Source organism: Crocodylus porosus, unplaced genomic scaffold, assembly GCF_001723895.1.
Source record: "Crocodylus porosus isolate Cpor-Errol unplaced genomic scaffold, CroPor_comp1, whole genome shotgun sequence".
Taxonomy (NCBI): Eukaryota; Metazoa; Chordata; order Crocodylia; family Crocodylidae; genus Crocodylus; species Crocodylus porosus.
Genome location: NW_017728907.1, coordinates 12177954 through 12195366, shown reverse-complemented (window position 1 = coordinate 12195366; position 17413 = coordinate 12177954). Strand labels below are relative to the sequence as shown.

The following is a 17413-nucleotide window of genomic DNA, read 5'->3' as shown; positions in this document are numbered from 1 at the left end:
CCCAGTACTACCCGGGCCCCTGTTGCTTACCTGGGTATTTGTTCTGGTCATCGTCGGTCTAGGCTGGGCTGTTCTTGTGGGTGATGCTTGGTTTAGTGGTCCAAGGCTTCCTCTGCCCTCGTCTTCCCCTTTCCCCGATGAGCCTAGTTTAAAGCCTGCTGGAGGAGATCAGCCAACCTAGAAGAGAACACACGCTTACCTTTGGGGGAAAGGTGAAGCCTATCCCACCCGAGCATATCTCTTGTCCTGATGTGACACTTGTTGTCTAAGAAGCTGAAACCTGCCTCGAGACACCATTTCCAAAGCCACAAGTTGACCTCTCTGATGCAGGTCTCATGTTGTCTTCCAGGTCTGCTCACTGGTAGGACAGAAGAGAATACCACCTGTGCCCCTATCTCCTTCAGCATGCCCCCCAGAGTGTGGTAGTCCATCATCAGGTGATCAGGGCTTCTCCTGGCCGCACCATTAGTGCCCACATGGATTAGGACCATGGGGTAGTAATCAGCAGGCCAGATAATGGCTGGGATCATCCCTGTCACATCCTGAATCTTTGCTCTGGGCGGACAGTAGACCTCATGTGTCCAGGGGTCCTGGCGACAGATGGGACCCTCTGTACCTCTCAGGATGGAGCCACCTATGACGAGCACTCAACGTTTCTTCCTCCGGGTCTGCGTAGCTCCTTCAGCCTGTTAAGAGTCATGATTGACCACAAGATGAATATAAGCCTTCAATGTGATACTGCAGCCAGTAAATCAAGCAAAATGTTGGCTTGCATCCATAGATGCTTCTCAAGCAAATCCCAGGACGTCATTCTTCCATTGTACTCGGCCTTGGTGAGACCGCAGCTGGAGTACTGCGTTCAGTTTTGGGCTCAATTCAAAAAGGATGTGGAGAAGCTTGGGAGAGTCTAGAGAAGAACCACGCGCATGATCAGAGGTCAGGAAAATAGACCTTACGATGGCAGGCTGAGAGCCACGGGGCTCTTTAGCCTGGAAAAGTGCAGGCTCAGGGGTGAGCTGATGGCCACCTATAAGTTTATCAGGGGTGACCACCAGGATCTGGGGGAACAATTGTTCACCAGAGCGCCCCAAAGGATGACGAGGTCAAACGGTTATAAACTCCAGCAAGACCTTTTCAGGCTGGACATAAGGAAGAATTAATTCACTGTCCAAGCCACCAAGGTCTGGAATAGCCTGCCACCGGAGGTGGTTCATGCACCTACATTGAACGCCTTCATGATAAATCTGGATGCTTATTTTGCTGGGATCCTATGACCCCAGCTGACTTCCTGCCCCTGGGGCAGGGGGCTGGACTCGATGATCTTCCAAGGTCCCTTCCAGCCCTAACGTCTATGAAATCTATGAAACCAGACATGTCATTTTAGGTGGTCCTGGCTGTCCCCCATTTTGATCCAGGTCTAAACAGGAGTGGAAAACCATTTACATCTCTGTCAGTAGGTGGTGAGAGCACACAGCCTGACAAACATGTCCCTTCTATGACCAGCAACTAATTTACAGAAGCACACAGTAAACTGGGAAGGGGGTGGGGGGGAATATTAGCATAGTACATCTTGCATACTTCATAGGTGCTTGAAGCAGGAAAATGGAGTGGTAGGTCTGTAGGAACGTGGGAGAAGTCCCAGCTGTGGACACACTTAACAGTTGAATTACTGTAAATGCCACAGATTGGGAACCAGTTCATATTTGTACAAAGTGCTGAGGCTCTGACACTAGTGAGTGAGAGTGGGCACCCAACCTAGCATCCCTCACAGAGGGCGAGTTGGACGGGGGAGTGACTGGGTCATTGCCGCTTTGCTGTTTCCTTTGCAACCGGCTTGGGGTTGAGTCCATAAGCCTCATACTGAGACCTCCTCAGGCTTTCTGCAGCACAGGTGACTTGGGAGCTGCACCCGAAGACCATTCCACCTCTTCCAGGATGGTTCACCGTTATTACAGTGTATTGACTGGTGCCAGTCAAGGCATTTTTAGTAGAAGGCAAAAACTCTCTTATTTGGAAACTGCCGGTCTTGGAGGCCCACCCCCATCCTTGCATGATGCCAAGGCACTAGGGCTAACGGTGGACATTCACTGTCATTGAAGATGTTTCTGACACTTTCTAGCAAGCTACTCCCTCTTCAGCCTGGCAAAGCCCATGTCTCTTGACCAGATGGGCACGTGGCAAACCTCTAGGCTGAAAAAGAGAGAGAGAGATGGAGAGGGAGAGGTGGCCTTGGGAGCAGATTTTCGGAGTTGCTCCTTGGGCCGGGCACTAGGCTTCTTTGAAAACACTGGGTCTTTTTGCCCCACCAAAAGACACTCAGCATCCAATACTGCTGAAACACCGATAGGTATTTTATTTACAGGCATTAACATAAACCTAAATCCTCTGAGTGCAGCCCCAGCTGGAGGTGCTGAGGTCTTGGATCCATGTGTTCATTCACAATAACTTGCCTCTGCTGGTGTGTTTCAGTCAGCTCTGGTTCCCTTGGAAAATCAACCTCACTCTCATTTGGAGCTCGAGGACTAGGCTGGCCCACTTGTAATCAGCCGAAACAGCACTGGCGTCCGGCCTGCGAGCCTCAGCTCAGGACCTAGCATGTTCCTTTAACTAAAACGGCGGCCATCTACCACTATTTTCAATACAAGTGAAGCGAAGCTGCCCTCAGCCAAGATGTCCACCCTCCTCGCCGCGGGCTCTATGGCGCAGTGAGTCTGCCCGTGGTAAAGATGGCTGCCAGCGCGCATTATTTGGCATGGGACTGAAGCTGGCTTACCTTAAAAAAAATGGCTGTCCCTCCGAGGCTGTAAACCGTGAAAGCCGCGTGGCCAGGCCCCCACCTTAGGGGCGGGATCGGACTCAGCATCACCTCTCCCGGGGGGGGAGCCCCCACCCTCAGGGAACCATAGAGCCCGCCCCAACGGGTAGAGCATCCTCAGCAGCCAAGCCCCGCCCCCCACGGGCGCCACCACAGAGGCGCGTCTAGAGTACAGAGCGTCCCCCGATCGTAGAGCTGCTGGAGGCCGCCTCGCCATTTTAGAAGGAGGCGGAGAGCGGGGCGGAGGCGCGGGTTCAGGTACGGGGGAGGGGCCGGGCCGGGCCGGGCCGGGGAGTGGGGCAGGACGAGGCCCTCTGTGAGGCGGGGGTGTCTCCCCCGGTGCCGGTGCTGCCGGGCTGGGAAAGCTTTGCAGAGCGTCACGGGCTAGTGTGTCCCCTCCCCCGCCCTGTCCTGCAGAGACCGGTGCACAGCGATCAGGGTGGTGTCCCCCCGTCTGAAAGGCTCAGCGCAGCCCACAGTGGACGTAGCAGCCAAAGGCAGGACACCCCCCTCTCCCCCCCAAGCATCCCAGCGCCCTTCGCCTCTGATTATTGATGATACCTTGCAAATGTTTGCATAGTGGGTATTTTCCCCGAGGACTTGGAGGTTGGTGGGTGACCGCAGGCCAGGGGGACTGCATGGGGCAGGATGAATTCAAATGGACTTTGACAGTCCAGGGTCAATGAAACACTGTCAAGTGCAAAGTGCAGCGTTTCTGGGGGAGGTGCCAAATAAGCCCTCCAAAGGAGTGAGGGAGGCAGCAGCGCTGCAGGGAAGGGTCTGAGGGCTGGGGAGGCGGACCACAGGCAAAACAAGCCATAAACTAGCTGCTTTTGCAAATGAGGTGAGTGTCACTCGCAAATATGTGAACAGGAGCATCGTGTGCAAGGCAAGGGAGGTAATTGCTCAGCTCTGTTTCATGCTGGAGCTCTTGTGAACGTTCAGTGCCGCGCTTGTGGAAAGATGTAGACTAGGGTTGTAAAACTCGCTCTGTACCCTGGGCTGGATCTAGATCACAGGGGTTCTTGCTGGCCTGCATCCATGGCACTGATGGCAGTTAAGTAAGTGACCATGAGCTAGGCAGCCACTTACCATGACACAAGCATCAGTAGACCAAGTGGCTTCAGGGCAAGCAGAGCTGTGCTGGCAAGGCCATCTCCAGCCCCTTTGCCACTGAGGGCCATATCCCCAGGTTGTGTGGTAGGCCCCACCCACCCTTAGCCATGTCCCCAAATTCCCTGGTCCCCCAGTAGCCCAGCCAGCTGGATGGAGTGACTCCGGGGGCCATGTGTTTAATGCCTCTGATATAAACAAATTGGAGAGTCAGGCGTGGTACAAGGCTGAACAAACAGTGTGCGAGAGGAAAGTTTGAAGGACTTACGTTTGCATCATCTTAAAAAAAATAAAGCAGTTGTTTTCAAATACATAAAACGCAAGGAGGAAGATAGTGATTAGTTGCTGTCTCTGCCCACTGTGGGTAGGAAAGAAGTAATTGGCTTAATTTGCAGCAAGGGGGGTGTAGGTTAGCTTTCAAGGCTAAGGGTATTTAAGCACTGGCGCAGGCTAGGCTGCCTTGGAAGGCTGTGGATTCCCTTTCATTGAGAGTTTTAAGAGCAGTTCAGAGAAGTATCTTTCAGGGATGGCTCTGATGTACTTAATTCTGCCTTCGAGGTGGATTAGACAGGCTGTTGGGTCTATTCCATTAAAATTTAAAGGGAAAAAAAGGTGTTAAAAATGTTCAGGACCATTTGTCCCTAAAGTCGGACACCTCAAAACTACTCTAAGGCTTGTTTGAGTTGGGGGACATGAGTGAGGCTTGCTCTGGTGGTGTCCTTGATGATATAGGATTCTGCTCTCGGGGGTCATTGAGCCAGAAGTTTTTGGGTAAGTGATAAAGAGAGAAGCCCAGTAACACAGCTGTGAGTTGTGTATTGGTGATGCAGGAGGGTGAGCAGCCTGGCCAGTTCATATTATAGATGGTTAAAACCGCATGTACTTACTAATATGTTTGGAAATATTTCCTTAAAAGTAACTTTGGTTCGAATTCCAGCCTCACTGTAATTTTCTCTCTTATAGTAAAGCTCTCTAAAGCAGATGAACATTTGTAGAGGCAGACAGCTATTCCTTGCTTGCAGGTTACGCCTTGTTCTGCTGTCACATTTTGTCCTTGTAGGCTTTAGGATATGCACTGTGGAGTGAAACAAACTCAGTGGAAAAATCCTGCGATCACTGGTTGCTGAGCATCTGTGTAATAGCTAGGAGAGGACTGGAGAGATCTGTGTAACTTACTGAGCCTCCTTTGTTCTCAGAGGATGTGTCCATTCTGTCATTTCTGTGCAGGGCTTGCAACAGTATGGCCATTCCTTCTGACCTAATGTCTTCTAAGTGGGTGTCCTGTATCTGAATAGACTCATTTCAATAAATAGCTCAGCCTGTCTCCACCTGTAGAAGAAGCTGCTATAGCCAGAACCAGGTTTCCCACTTAAACTATGCTTAGAAGGCTAGCCAGGGACTCCTGACCCAGTCACTGCTTCAGTCTCATTTATTACGCCTGCAGCAAACGTATCCTTTTGCTGTGGGTCAGCTCATATCCTGAAATTTATATTTGTGATTTGCCTGCTAAATGCACTTGCTGCAGCAGCCTCTGCCTCCTTTAACAGCAGAGCCTTTCATGAGTGCCAGGGTGTTCGTCCCAGTGTCCTGGTCTCTTTCCAGCCTGGGTAATTCCATTCGGTCTCCTTGGATTTTCCTGACGTTTCTGTTAGGCATAGGATGATTCTTCACTTCCCGCTATGAAGTGCTGTGCTCTGTTGCTGGAAGCTGTTGAGCATCTGCCACCTTCATTCCCTGGGGTGCTGCATTTCCTGGCTGGATGTAGGATTTCTGCGTACAGGCTGCAGAGCCCCTTGGGATCATCCTCAAGAGAAAGAAGGTTGAGAAATGCTGAGTAATTGAGTCACCAGTGTAGGTGGGAGGGTTCGGGAAACTGAGCTTTCTCCCCTTGCCCTTGCCCCTGTGGAAGTCTAGTGGTTCAGGTGCATTGTGATCTTCCTTCTATGTATCAGCTACTGAATTGCCATGGGAAACACCACCAGCGAGCGAGTGTCTGGGGAGCGCCATGGCTCCAAGTCCCACCGCTCTGATGGAGCCAGTAGTGCCCACCCCTCCAAGGAGCATCCACACAAGATTATGGTGGGCAGCACGGATGACCCCAATGTCTTCAGCACCCATGACTCCAAGGTATGGGCTGGTTTCTCCCTATCCCTGTCCCCCATGCCAGGCTTATACCTACAGGTACTCCTCACTTAATGTTGTTGCAGTTAACATTGTTTCATTATTATGTCACTGATCTATTAGGGGACATACTCTTTTAAAGTCACACAATGTTCAGTTATAACATTGTTTGGCAGCTACCTGCTAGTAGGGAACTACTGTGACGTAACTGGATTTGCTTAACATTGTTTTGCTTAAAGTCACATTTTTCAAGAACTAACTACAACATTAAGTGGAGGGTAGCTGTAGTAATACAGTGTCAGCATCCACACAACTCTGCTAGGCTTGTTTTCCAGCTAGCCTGAGTTAATATTTGCTGAATGAATTTAACTAGTACACTTTTTTGGGGAAGTGCCTCATAATTATTGGTTCAGACACTGCTGTGTGTACACTTGGTTGGTAACTCAGAGGTTACAGGTTTGAAACCTGTCCTTGAGAATCTGTCTTCTCTCCCCTGCCCATATTCCCTTGGGGTTAAAATCTAAGAAAGAAAGCCTTCTGCTAACATCCTTCAGAGGGCCCATGTCACATGCAAAGTAAATCTGTTAGCCATTCATGCAGGTAAAGCCCAGTAGGAGCTCCCAAAAGACAGGCTCATTTAAAAGACCCTACAAATGGACTAGGGGGATGGGGATGTTCTAACACAAAGGCTGTGTCACTTAGTTTGGGCAAATAACTGTGGTGTGACTCAAGCATGTTCTCAGCTGGAGTAAACTGCCTCAGCTTCGTTGACTGAAACAGACCAATGACCGCTTTCTCTAGCTGGGATGCTAGAGCATGGGGAGGGGTGAGCCTGCAGGGGCAGGGAGCAGTCTTCAGTGTTGGTAATAGTTCATGGTAGAAGGAAAGTAATAAGAGAGCTGGCCCTGACTGCTGTTGTGCCTGTGCCTCAGTCAGGCTAAGGGTTGGTTCTTGTTTCCTTTTTTGCAGCTTCCTGGGGATAAGGAGTTTGTGTCTTGGCAGTCAGATCTGGATGAGTCAGCAAAGCCAGCACAACAAGCTCGTCCCACTGTCATCCGCTGGGCTGATGGAGGCAAGGAGGTCTTCATCTCTGGCTCCTTCAACAACTGGAGTGCCAAGATCCCACTCATTAAAAGGTATAGAGCACTTCTGCAAAGAGCACCCTGGCCATCTTGCTTTCGCTCCCCCTTTGAGCTGCTTCTCCCCCACCTCACTTGTCCTTCCGCTTTTTCCTCTTCACTGCCCTTACACCGCTTCCTCTTCTCTAGTCAGGTCAGCTGCCCTGAGCACAACCAGTTAAGGACAGACTTTTCCTTGGTTTTCTCTGGTACAATCCTCTGAAGTTGTCACAGAGGACAGGGCTGTTGGACACTTTTTTCCATGCTGAAGAACCTATAATTCTTTATGCTCTTCTAGCGCTGGCTTCCAGCCTGCCCAGTTATCTGATAACCTTCCTAATCAATATGGTAAAATCCTTACCCTCCCTTGCATGCAAATTAAGTCAGTGCATATTTTACTTAATGGCATAGGATTACATTGGTCCCAATTTCTTTTGTCTGTTGCTTACATTATAAAAGACAGTGGTTATCTACATCTTACCTAAGTGCATGGACTGGTCCATAAGCACTCTTTAGATCTCTTGTCTACTATGCAGTCAAACTGTATCCCTGTTAACTGGACGATTAGTGAAACTGCCTAGTAGCTGTCAAGTTCAAGGTTTTTAATGGCAGCCATGAACTGACTAGGTCCTGTCTGTTTCAAATCTCTTATTAGAAGCATAAAGGGCTCTGAGTAATGAGCTAATCAGCTTTAATGAGGTATAAAAAAGTTAGCTCTTACTATTCTAATAGATAGTGGGCATTGCTTCTGTTAAGTCCTGATACGTGCATAACCCTTTCTCAGTCCCGAGGCTATGCATTTAAACCAAGTGCTCTCTCATTCTTTCTCCATCTAGTGTTGATACCTGACATGCATACAACATGGGCTTCATGCATTTTCCTCGTTTTAGTTTTCTCACCTCTTAATTGCAGCTGTTTAGTTCTTTAAATCTTCCCTCATCTCTCAATCTCTTTGGTTCCTGATTGTTTATGTTGCTGTTCTCCTACCACCCTCCAGCACATATGTATGTTTTTAGTAAAACATTGCTTGGGATTGAATGTACTATCCTGGATGTAGTTACAGAGAGCAGGACAGAGAGAGTCCATTTTTCCTCTCTGATCATTTCCTTTGCATTTTGCATATGGACTGTGGTTTTATGCTACTGTATCACAATGCCAGCTTATGCCTCATTTACTGTCTGGTGTCACCAATAGGTCTTTATTTGTATATCCTCTCCCCATATTTCTCTGCTGTATTGAGTATCTCTGTTCTGTTGACTTTTACCCAGATATTTTAACTCTTATTTCTTCATGTTGAGTTTATATTTTTTATTGTTTTATGTCTGTGTGTTGTTTTACTATTCCTACCTGGTTTTTTTATCATTGTCAGTAATCATAACACTCCTCCTGCTATTGATTCCTTGTCTTCCTTGCCATATTATGGTTTTAGTTATACCAGGCCTAAAACTGTGAGCTATGCAACCTTCTCAGACGTCAACTTCATAGGTTGTTTTTCACTGCTGCTTTTGTTTATGGCCCCTCTAAGATCAGGTTTCTCATAGAAATATATCCCAAACTTGCACTTTTTTTATCCACATGCTTGTATGGTGGCTCAGGTTGTGTATGGATATATGAAAACAATACATGCATGTTCTGTGAGTGTAATGCATGAGACACTGGGATCAAGCTGGTTTGTATGACAGGTGTGCCACAGAAGTTGGGAGGGGAGTAGTGTGAATCATCAGTATAATGGTACACTGCCATTTGATTTCTTCTCTCTGCTTTCAGCCACAATGATTTTGTTGCTATTCTCGACCTGCCTGAAGGAGAGCATCAGTACAAGTTTTTTGTGGATGGCCAGTGGGTTCATGACCCTTCAGAGGTAAATCTCAAAGCCATTTCCCTTCTCCCTGAGACTCTCAACTTTCCCCTCTTGGTTTGCTATCAGTGCTCCAGTGCAAATAGTCTAAATGCCCCAGGGCTTCAGGGAGTGGAAATGGTATACACCTTCTCCAGACTAGTTGAGGTTCTTTGCTTCTTTTGTCACAGTTCCTCCCCTTGGTTGGAACTGTATGGTCCAGTAGCTCTCACCTCTCATTTGATTAGTATGGCAGAGGCTGTTGCTCTTACACCACAGTTTGGGTTGTTTCACCTTATTATTTCAGGCTCTGTAGCCAGTGGAGGCTCGCCATGCCCTTGGCTTAATTCCATCTCTCAGATTTTGCTTCCTAGGACTACAGGTGTGGCACATTCAACCACAGTGGGCTTGCCTTTCTCATGCAGGGCTGTAGGGATTGAAATTAAGGCACCTTTCTTAATGTTGCTGGAGCAGAAATAAAGGAAGCAGGAGGGATTTGCAATGCCTTGTGGGTCACTTGGCAAAGCAAGATGGCAGTTCCACCAGCTTACTCCTTTTGGTAGACTAAAGAATGTAGGATACTATCAGCACTGTCATCTGAATCTCAGTGAGGCTCTGGGGAGCGGTTGGGGGCTAGGACCTCTCAGAGCCAGGATCAGTATCATCGGCCAGGCTGAGGCATCTGGTTACCACATCTCTTCTCACTTGTAGATAATTTCTCCTATTTCAGTTGCAGGAACGTGATGAGCATTTCAGTCTAGTCGTCAGCTGGTAGGAGGATCGGCCATGTGGAAGAGGAAGTAAGGCAGGGTCTGGGGTAGGATTGGAGAGTATTGCCATTGCTGTCAGGCCTGGTCTAGACTACCAGCAGAACTGTGACTGCACCTGCACTCTGAGACAGCAGAAGTCTTTCTCTGCCTGCCAAGCAGCATCGTCTCTGAGTGACAGCAGGCTTCCACCAATGTCCTATAGCCAGCAGAAGGCTTCCCACGCCTTCTGCTGGCTGCACTTATGGCTCTTAGAGTGCCCTTAGCCCCTGCTGGTACAGCTGCTATAGTGAGGCTGTGCTGAGCCATGTAAATGTGAAGTGCTCAGAAGACCTCTCTGGATATGGTAGTCTGCTACCAGGAGTTCCAGCCATAGAAGCAGCCTTGCGTAGAGAAAGCCCCAGACTTGGGAATGTCTCCTAGGGTGTAAACAATGAAGCCCTCACATGGATATGGGGAAAATGATGCTGACCTCCTTTACAATAAAGTGCTTTGAGACTTGATGGAAAGTTCTAGGTAAGAGTACAGAACATGAGAAATACCATTTACTGGGTCAGAACGTAGGTCCATCTGCCCCAACAGCCTGCCTGACACAGCTTAGCAGTACTTTCAGCATGAAAGGGGCTATCAGACCTTCATGCTAGCTAGAGTTTCAAATTTCTATATGCTTCAGTCTTAACAGGGGTGTTCCTGAGCCCAGCTCCTTCTGAGCCTTGGGCAACTCAGAAGGATGAATCATGCCTGTACAGTGATGGCAGGAGGCTGGATAAATGGAGAGTTTGGATTATGTATGTGGAAACTGAGTAGGCGGATTGAGTGTGTCAAGAATGGAGTTTTGGTAGATTGTTGTTTCCATTTTCATCTTCCAGCCTGTGGTCACCAGCCAGATGGGGACAATTAACAACCTGATTCATGTCAAGAAATCTGACTTTGAGGTGTTTGATGCTTTGAAAGTGGATTCTCTGGAGAGTTCGGAGACTTCTTGTCGCGGTGAGCTTAACAGGGCACTCAGCATGCCCCGCTACTGACTGCCTCGTGCCTCTTTTCTCCTTTGAAACTCACTCCAAGTTCTTGTGCCACTGACTGCACTGCAAGGGAGTGAACTGGAGTTAGAACCTCAGCTGACAGCTGGGTGCCTGATAGTAATATCTGGTTATTATGTTGCACTGCTGACCAAAAGTGCCCAACAGGGTCTGGATGCAATCTAAATGTATGAAAGCAGCCCTGCCCTGACGAGTTGACAGTCTGATGTTGTCTTCCTCAGGACAGACCAGACTAGTTGTTCTGACAACTTTGTGCAACTCTAGATTAGTTCTTCTATGTGAATAAAATGGGCCTTGCAGCAGGTTAGTTACTCTGGAATATAAGTTGCAATTATTGTGGAATAGTGACCTTATAGAGAGGTAATGCAGCAGAGTAACTTGTCCTACAAAATGCTGGTCACTTTTCCCAGTGCTGTTAAGGCCTTAGTGTTTCTGCTGTCTCATAAGTGAGTATGAGTCATCTGATCTCTGCTTGCTGCAAACAGGAGCTGTTGTCACACCAGCTGCTATGTATTTTTAGTGTCAGGCTAATTTGTTGCAGCACTAAGCTGTGTAGAAAACCTCCCGTTTTCTAACCAGGATTACTAGGTTACAGTTTCAGAATCCAGCTGTGCTAAGCTGACATACAATTACTGAGTAGTAGGTCAGTCATGTGTCAGGTTAGTGTGTTTAACCAGTGTTGGCTGCTCTAGGTCTGTAAAAGCATACTATGTGACAGAACCAGTATCATTCATACAGAAGTAATTCCCATGTCCCTGCCCAGCCTGAGCAGCAAGCTCTCCTTTGAAAAGGTGTCAGCACCTGGGAACATGTGGTATGCTGGCTGTCTATTAAGCAGTTGGGTTGGAAGTGGCTTATGGTTGTACCTGTAGTGGGCTAGGTCCAGCTTCCAGTGCATTTGGATTCCCTCCATGGTAAATACCTGCAGCAAGGCAGAATTGGACCACGATGACTGGATTTCCTTCTTGCTCCTAAGGGTGCTCCGAGGCTTGCTGGTGATGGGGGACAGTGTAAATGATGCTTGCTCTTCCATTGCTTTTGTTGATAAAGAACCCTTTTTGTGGGGGGGGTGCTGTTGAGCTACCAACTTGCAGTTAACTGGTAAGGAGAGGAACTCCCACAGCACTGGTGAGCAGTATCTTGGTGTTGCAGGGAAGTGAATAGTGAAGTCTGCTTGAGTTGTAACTAATAGGCACATAGGGATTTAGATATGCTTGGAAATGAATCTGCTCCAGGGGGCACATTTTCTGTTCCTCTGTGGAAGTACTAAACTCTCACTTTGTCAGTGATTTGCAACCATGGTGCCACAACTGTGGCATGAGGTCCCAGTTGAAACCACAGGCTTGATTAAATTGCATGCTTACTGTGCCTAGAAGCAGCACCCTTAGGCACACAGCACTGCTCCACAGCAGCTGCCTCCCAGACCAGGAGCAGTGTCACCACACCTGCATGGCATCATGGGCAGGCTACTTAGCATGGCCAGCCTGCATCAGTTCCAGTTCAAGAGGTTTATGACATACGGCACCGCTTCCAGGCCCAGTGAGTTTGCAGCCTAGACATGGCCAGTATATAGCTGCCTGCCCTCCCGAGGGCACGAAACAGAGTGAAAGATGCAGTGAAGTCTTGTTGTAAATGACAGAGGGCACTTGGGAAATCTCTGTCCTCCTTCCAGTGACAACTTACCCAGAGGCTTCTGCTAAAGTAGAGAGGGTTTGGGAAAGAATTTCAACACTGGCAAGAATGGGGTATGTGCAGAGCCCCTGGCAGGAGGAAAAAGATGCAGAAGATATTGCAGCGAGTCCCTGAATTAGAGTGGTATGGGAGGCTGACAGCCAAGGAGCTTGTGGTAGAAGGGAGGGTTGCAAGGAGCCCCTGCTGTTTGGAATGAGCTCAGTGAAGTATAAATCCCTCACATATTCTGCAGCCTACTGGGATTAACGCATGCACCTGTTCTCCAGGATCTGTGGCTTAACCCAATACTGGCTGGTTTTGCTGGAATAATCCAAAACAGTAAAGCTAGAAAGGCCCTGCTGGGTCCCCTCTCATTCTCCTCTGGTGCCAATCTAGGATGGCATCCTACTGTGTACTCACCAGAGCTTTGTCCAATCTGATTTTAAATATCTCATGCAATGGATGTCACTTCTAGTGCCCTTCATATACTGTTGTTTTTTCCAGACCTGTCTAGCTCCCCACCAGGACCTTATGGACAAGAAATGTATGTGTATCGACCTGAGGAACGCTTCAAATCCCCACCCATCCTCCCCCCTCACCTTCTCCAAGTTATTCTAAACAAGGACACCAACATCTCTGTAAGTATTAGTCATGTCCACCATGATGTGGGGGCAGCCTCGGCTGGAGTCAGCAGAGGTAGGAGGAGGGGAGTTTGGGCTGAGCTGTAAAGAAAGCTTGGTAATGCAGGGTAGGTCAGGAGTGGGGGTGGCTCTAAAGCAGAACACATGGCTCCATACGCTGTCTTGCACACAGCCTACCTGTTCATGGCCCAGGAGTAGCAGGGGGTCTTGTCATGTAATGCTCCCTCTGAGTCCAGATAGCCAACTGCCTGCATGCTGGGAGTGGTGGCGTGGGCCCCTGTGTTACCTTCCCTCCATTTTGGTCCCTTGCTCCATTGATGGCCCAGCCCAGGTTCCGTTGTCACTCAGTGCACTTAACAGATCATAGATGGTAGTGTCAGTGATGTTGTAGCTGTGATGGTCCTGGAGTTCTGTGAGGGGCAAGGATTCCTTAGGATGAGATCTTCTGTTGAACCAACCACATAGTTGGGATAGAGTTAGACAAGCTTTTGGATGCAAGGCATTAGTTCACCTGATGAAGGTCTTGCATTCAAAAGTTTGTTTCACTCTATCTCAACTATGCAGTTAGTCCAGTAAAAGATATTGCTCTAAGAAATCCTTGCCTCTTACATAGATCATAGGTAAAATTTGAACCGCAGGTTAATACCTGCTGCAACAACTCCTCTGTGCTCTCCCTGTAATACCACAGCTGGGGATTTTTGCAAGTGTGTCTGAGAGAAGTGGCCTCTGGTGATACTACCCAAGTGATGCTCAGGATTGACCTTTCCTTTGGTTTCAGTGTGACCCAGCGCTCTTACCTGAGCCCAACCATGTCATGCTCAACCACCTCTATGCACTTTCCATTAAGGTAAGTGGCAGTGGGCACAGCTGGCTACTTGTACCCCTGCCTAGTCATCCAGGGGAGCTCTGTTATGTAATGTGCACTGTAAAGGCCCAGGAAAAGCTACCACTTTGCTCCTGGCTCTGCTGCCTGAGCTGTTGTGGTGTGGCTCTCAGTGCGCAAACTCAGTGGAGTTTGTCCTGAGTACCAGAGTAGGGATGTGCCTGGGGGTCAGTACCCAAATACATGGCAGTCACTGTAGGGGTAGGTTTTTTAATCTCACCCTCTGTGTGCTCAGTTGCCTTGGGATTTTGCTTTTGCTTGCCAGCTGGGAGGGGTGAGTGGTATTTCCCAGTGACAGGTCTTCAGCGGCAGCCTGAATTTCAGTTCCTCTGTGCCCACATAGCACCTCCAAGCCTGAAAGCCCCTGATAGAAAAACACAGAGCTAGCTAACTACCCAACTGAAAATAAAAGCCTGGTTTTGCTCTTTAGGAGAACCTCTGCGGGGGGTGACATGATCAAATGCTGCCTCTGAGCATCTCTTCACTTCCTTCCAGGGCACGGGAGCTGCCCAATGCTGGACTCTCCCACCTCCTCCAGAGCACATTGGGGTGTCCAGTGACTTATTACCTAGCCATTAGGACCTCACTCCAAATCTCCCTCCTTGGGCTTTCCCTAGTTTTTCTTCCTACTCACCACATTCTCTTCCCCTGCTTGTCCAGCACTGGTTTCTCCCTGCATCTCCACAGCACTAGCACAAAAGCAGTCTCCCCTGCAGCTCCTCCTACCACATTAACTTCCATTTCTTCACTTCAGTGACCTTTGTCATTCCACATCTCAGCATGCCCTCTTCATGTCTTACTGTCCCTGCCCTCTTTGGGGTACAGCCTGTGGGTTCAAGGTAATGCTTTGGTGTCCTCTCTTGCAGGATGGCGTGATGGTGCTCAGTGCCACTCACCGCTACAAGAAGAAGTATGTCACCACTTTGCTGTACAAGCCTATTTGAGCAGGGCCTGGCCCTCTCGCCATGTAGGACATGAGAAATGCCTCTTTGTCTGCACACGCTGGGCCACGGGTATATGGTACACTTGACAATTGGCTCTTGCCTTGAACCTGGCAGAGATGAAAGCCCAGGATGAGCCTGGTCCTGCTTGGGGCCAAGATCTCTTCCGTCTCGGTATTCTCTTGGGGAGCTTTGATTCTTAACCCTTCTGTAGCCTCCTGGCTGCAGGGGCCTCTGGCTTCGCTGTGTTCCTTGGGATGGTCTTTGTTACCTCATAACTTCCAGGTCTCCACGTTCAACCATAAATTCCAACCTCCATGCAACTGGAAGTGCTTCAACCACTCCCTCCTGCTTTTGCCTGCAGGAGCAGTGCCATGTCATGCGACCTCATACCCTTGTCAGCACTCTCGGAGAAGGGTCACTGTTCCCAGCAGCCCAAACACTGTTTCAGAAGCCCCCGGGAGTAGAATACCAGGGGTTTTTTGTCCTCTTCTCCTTGAGCTTCCTGTGTCCTCCCTGAAACCAGCTGACCTGGCTGGAATCCAGGAATGATGTCCCACAGTAGAGTCCAGGGTTGGCCCAACCTCCCCACCCAGTGCAGAGCTGAGCCCAGAGTGGGATAGAAGTGGAGCTCTTTGCTTTCCCTCTCCCTGCCAGAAGCTTCCCCTGGGAGAATCCAGGCTTGATCTGTGGCCACTAGGGCTCCAGGGCCCAGTCCCATCAGTTGTTAGGCAGTGTCTTGGACTTTTCCAGGTGACAGGTGATAGCCGTTCCCTGGGGCAGTGCAGGGCCTGTAGCTTAGAAACAGTGGATTGTTGGAGGAGAGCCCCACTCTTAAGGAAGAAATTGTCCCAGCCACTTTGGAGCATTGGCTAGAGGCATGGGTCAAAGGCTTGTCTCCCCAGGTAACTGCAGCCCTTGTATTGAGAACCAGCTTCTAAGCCCTTGAGGTCAATGGAAAGGTTCCTGTTGACTCCAGTGGGCTTTGAGTGGAGTTGTTAATGTTTTCCAATTGTCACATTAGAGTTCTCCTGAGGAGCTGAAATCCTAACTGTCTTGCTGCTGGAGACTCAGTTGGTCTGATATTAGACTCGGGTGGTTTAATAAAAGATATCACATCTACCCGAAGAACCTTGCTAGCTTCTGGAGCACAGCTCTGGGGTCCTTGGGCAGGGAGCTGCTCTGCACAGTCTCCTGCCCATGGTAGTGTTGTGGGCAGTATCCCCTGTGGATGTCTCCCGTCTCCAAGTCTTCCTGCCCCATGTCTGTATTCATTGTTGTCCCTGAAGGTGCTACCCATGCCTCTGGTCAGTCTCGGAGCAGGAGCAGTGGGGGTGAGAGAGACCTACCTGGCTTTGGAAGCTCTTCTTCATGGAGGAAGGATAGTGCTTGCATTTCACCCCGGCCTTCCTAATTCTGTCATTCTGAAGAAACACTCAGCGAGTGCCATTGTCACAAGCACTTCGGGCTAAGCCTGTGCCAGGTTCAAAATTGGAGCCAATGGGTTGGGGGAGGGGGTTGCGTGTTGCCATTGTATGCAGTTGCACTTTACTTGTCACTAGGAGCGCTCCCTACCCTGCCTCCACCCCATCCGGCTGGAGTGTTTCCTTGGGTGGAGGCTGCTTTGTGTGATTGCTAGACGAACACCTAGGGACTGGAGAGCGCTTTCCACCAGCAGACCTGTTGGCACAGACCCACGGCTGCTCCCTGTCCAAGTTGAACCACACAGCGGCGAGTTTCACCTGATCCAGAGCAAGACGCCAGAGCACGAAACTCCCGACGTAGGTGGGACGGACTGTTGCCTTCTCTGCTTGGCTTGGAGCGAGAACTCTGTCTCTGGCCCATAGGGAGTTGCCTCCCTCCTGCTGCAGCAGTGCCACAGTGACAGGCATCTTCTTTGTTGTATTTATTATAATATTTGTTGTCCTCCCTGCTGCTGGGTCTGTGTTGGAGGAAGTATTACAGAACACATGAGAGACTCCTGTGAGCTGCACTGCTGTTTCTGGTGGCAGCGGTGATGCCAGTGTGACCACAGACTCACGGCTATCGGAAGGAACAGGGCCAGCATGCTTCCTGGCGTTACTCCCCAGGGAATTACAGGAAAAGTCAGTGCCAGGACAAGGCAGTGGTTTTGACCACACGGGCCTGAACCTGACCAACAGCAGAGGGCTGCTGACTCAAGCTGAGGGCCCAGATCCCTAGGCTTTAGGTCCCTATTGCTGCTTTGCTGCTCACAGCACAAGCCTGGCTTTGAACCACAGTTGCTGGCCTATCTGCTGATTCTTGGTTCCTGTCCTTCTGGACAGTGGGCAACTCCACTCTGGGGGAGCATGAAGGCCTACATCTCTGCTATTACCAAGCCCTTGAATCTCTTGTGTTGGAAGAGGAGTGGTGAGACTGTTGTGGTGGAGTCTCCCCCTCATTCCTTCACACCCCCCCAGCAGACAGAGCTTTCTTGATAAG

At 49.4% G+C, this 17413-nt stretch overlaps 1 protein-coding gene across 4 annotated transcripts; it reads left to right on the top strand.

Annotated features, from left to right (window-relative positions):
* The first annotated feature begins 2938 nt into the window (after positions 1-2938).
* On the top strand, positions 2939-16193 carry PRKAB2 (protein kinase AMP-activated non-catalytic subunit beta 2). Of its 4 annotated transcripts, none has more exons than XM_019530756.1 (8): positions 2939-3073; positions 5881-6055; positions 7052-7185; positions 8935-9028; positions 10641-10761; positions 12990-13123; positions 13905-13973; positions 14505-14869. In XM_019530756.1, the coding sequence occupies exons 2-8, from the start codon at positions 5894-5896 to the stop codon at positions 14586-14588; spliced, it is 798 nt and encodes a 265-aa protein (XP_019386301.1). In that variant the 5' UTR covers positions 2939-3073; positions 5881-5893; the 3' UTR covers positions 14589-14869. The 4 variants fall into 4 exon arrangements, with proteins under 4 accessions (XP_019386301.1, XP_019386298.1, XP_019386300.1 ...); XM_019530753.1 differs by having other exon boundaries at positions 2940-3073; positions 7019-7185; XM_019530755.1 differs by lacking the exon at positions 14505-14869 and adding an exon at positions 14245-14498 and having other exon boundaries at positions 2940-3073; positions 7019-7185.
* The last annotated feature ends 1220 nt before the right edge of the window (positions 16194-17413 follow it).